The sequence below is a fragment of the Echinococcus granulosus genome (assembly GCF_000524195.1).
Source record: "Echinococcus granulosus chromosome Unknown EG_S00389, whole genome shotgun sequence".
NCBI lineage: Eukaryota > Metazoa > Platyhelminthes > Cestoda > Cyclophyllidea > Taeniidae > Echinococcus > Echinococcus granulosus.
The window spans coordinates 1-2,234 of NW_020170768.1; the positions used below are offsets into that span (position 1 = coordinate 1).

At 41.9% G+C, this 2,234-nt stretch overlaps 1 protein-coding gene across 1 annotated transcript; it reads left to right on the top strand. All coding sequences in view use genetic code 11, as the record gives it.

The window, feature by feature from the left end:
• Positions 1-829: 829 nt before the first annotated feature.
• Positions 830-1,952, top strand: EGR_11112 (hypothetical protein; the record flags this gene model as incomplete). Its single annotated transcript, XM_024500359.1, has 4 exons — positions 830-858; positions 1,010-1,095; positions 1,129-1,178; positions 1,725-1,952. 4 exons carry the CDS (start codon positions 830-832, stop codon positions 1,950-1,952), a joined length of 393 nt encoding a protein of 130 aa, XP_024345225.1.
• Between the last annotated feature and the right edge of the window lie 282 nt (positions 1,953-2,234).

The window sequence follows — 2,234 nt, forward strand, 5'->3', positions numbered from 1 at the left end:
CCTGCTCACTAACTCTCCCTTTCCAAGCTGTAATGATGTCTCGGTAATTTTGTGTCGATCTTTAAATTTTTCTGCTGGTACATTATAATTTTATACACTTCTTAACTTCTACTCGAAAGTCAAAGTAGTATATAAGGCCAAGCGGACTCGTGGAGAGAAATGTCCATTTCCTTGTTGATCGAAGTGAACGAAGTGTGTGAGCCAAGTTGGCACTTTTTGGATGGAGTATTACCATCTCTAGTATCGCTGAGTGGAAGGTTTAGGTTTGAAGCTCTTCGAATTCAGAGGTACTCTCTAGTATAAGTAAATTTAAGAGCTGAAGGACGGTTACCATTATTATCCAATTGCCATTGCTTTTCCTTTTTTTGTCTTTATATTTCCAAGGCATTTACGCTCTCTAAGCTTTGCCGCTTCTTTCCTTACTGCATTGCTTTCTATTTTCGGAGTAGTTGGCGTTGGGTAAAGCCTTGTCGACAAGTGCTCTGTGGGAGGTAGAAGCAACCATGTACGGTTTCGTCTCTTTTCTTCATTGCAAAAATAATAGGCCTTGGAGTTTATGCTATTTTCCTTTGGTGTATGTGTACCACGTCTTTTGTACATTATGGCGACAATAGCTTGGAAGGAGAGAAAGGGAAATCTGCACAGCTGTATTTTTCACTCCACTAGTGCATTACGTCCTCTCTGGCAGTGTTCTGTGTTATTTTGCAAGGCAGTGTCTCCTTTGTAAGGAGAAGACCGTATGGAATGGAGCCTTGATGACAAATGGTGAACACGATTTGGAACTAGAGAATTGCTTCGTTCCCTTTTTATTTGTTCAGTACTGGAACCGATGGGCATTGAAGCTTTTGCTCGTTCACTGTAGGTCTTGTGTGGGGCAGCATCGGATGATGCTCTTGCGCGTCTCATGTTGCACAAATTTGGGAGGCTTTCTGTGGATTCATTCCTACTTCTCCTTCTCAAATATCAGTATTTTGTTTTTGTGCACCGCTTTGCCTTTATTGCTTGGTAGAGCACAAGTTCCACAAATTACGTCTCCCTTCACGCCTTATCTCTCTTTGCGAGCTGATCCGCCAGAGTTGGTGCTTGACGTCATCAGTGCCTAATGGAGCTGCCTTTGCCTCTGTGAAGTTGCTCTCAGTGAAGTGCGCGACTGTTTCGCTGCCAAGGCAGGCGCAAAGGTAACTCTGTCCCCTTTTTGTGCTGTTGCTTTTTTCGAGAGGTTTTTAAATCCTCTTTTGCGAGGGCGCATTCCTAAGTATCACATGCGGCCTTTTTCCAGCCTTTGCATTTATTTTTTTTTTTTAATTTGTCTTCCTAAACACCTGCAGACAATCTTTTATTGCCCTGATTTGTTGGAAGGCATTACTTGTTACAGCATTCAGTTTTAAATTTATGTCATATTTGATTGGCATGCTTTTCATAAATTTATCAAAATCTTTCTTGACAGCAAATCATTTTTTGCAGATAAGTAGATTTAAACACTAGGAGCTTTGCCTGGAATTGTTGGTAATTGCTATCATCTGTCTTGTAATCGCTTGATCCAAATTATTGCGCAGAATTTTGTTTCAAGGAAGTTTTTGTTAAATTTCTCAAACAGGAGAAACTGCTTTCCTGTAAAATCAGTCATACGGTAAATGTATTTTGTAGGCACTGCCACTTATTACCAAGCCAACCTCTGCCAGCGGCTAATGAATTGTCGTGATGTGTCGTGATCCTGTAAAAAGGTGCTGGTGACTTTGTTTAAACGCTTTGCCTTCATCATCTTCGAAGGTGTGGGTGCAGCTTCACCTGACGTGACATCGAATTACAAGGAGCCGGAGACCGGTGTTGTCCATCCCTTTGGCCAGCTTGTGGACTCTGCGAGGATAGACAGCGACCCTAAGTGCAATGAGTACGTGGCATATGACACATGTCAAATCGAGCAGCGCTGCCTCGCTTGGATCAACCCGTAATTCACTTTCCAGTGATTTCGAAGAACGTGACAAAGATTTTATTTCTCAGTGTTAACATAGTAAATGCTACAAACAATTAATTTGCCACAGTCATTCAATGTTGTCTTCGCAATTATTGGTGGCGAATTCCACCTTGTTCAAGGATCTTTTAGGAGCAAATTGTTACCTGTGTAGGTATTCCGATCCCGATTATTCCCCTGGATCTGTACAATGACAAGAACTGTAGTTCCCTACAATTGCGTTGATGTAGTGGCAAGTGCAACTGTCTGGTCTATTGGGCAA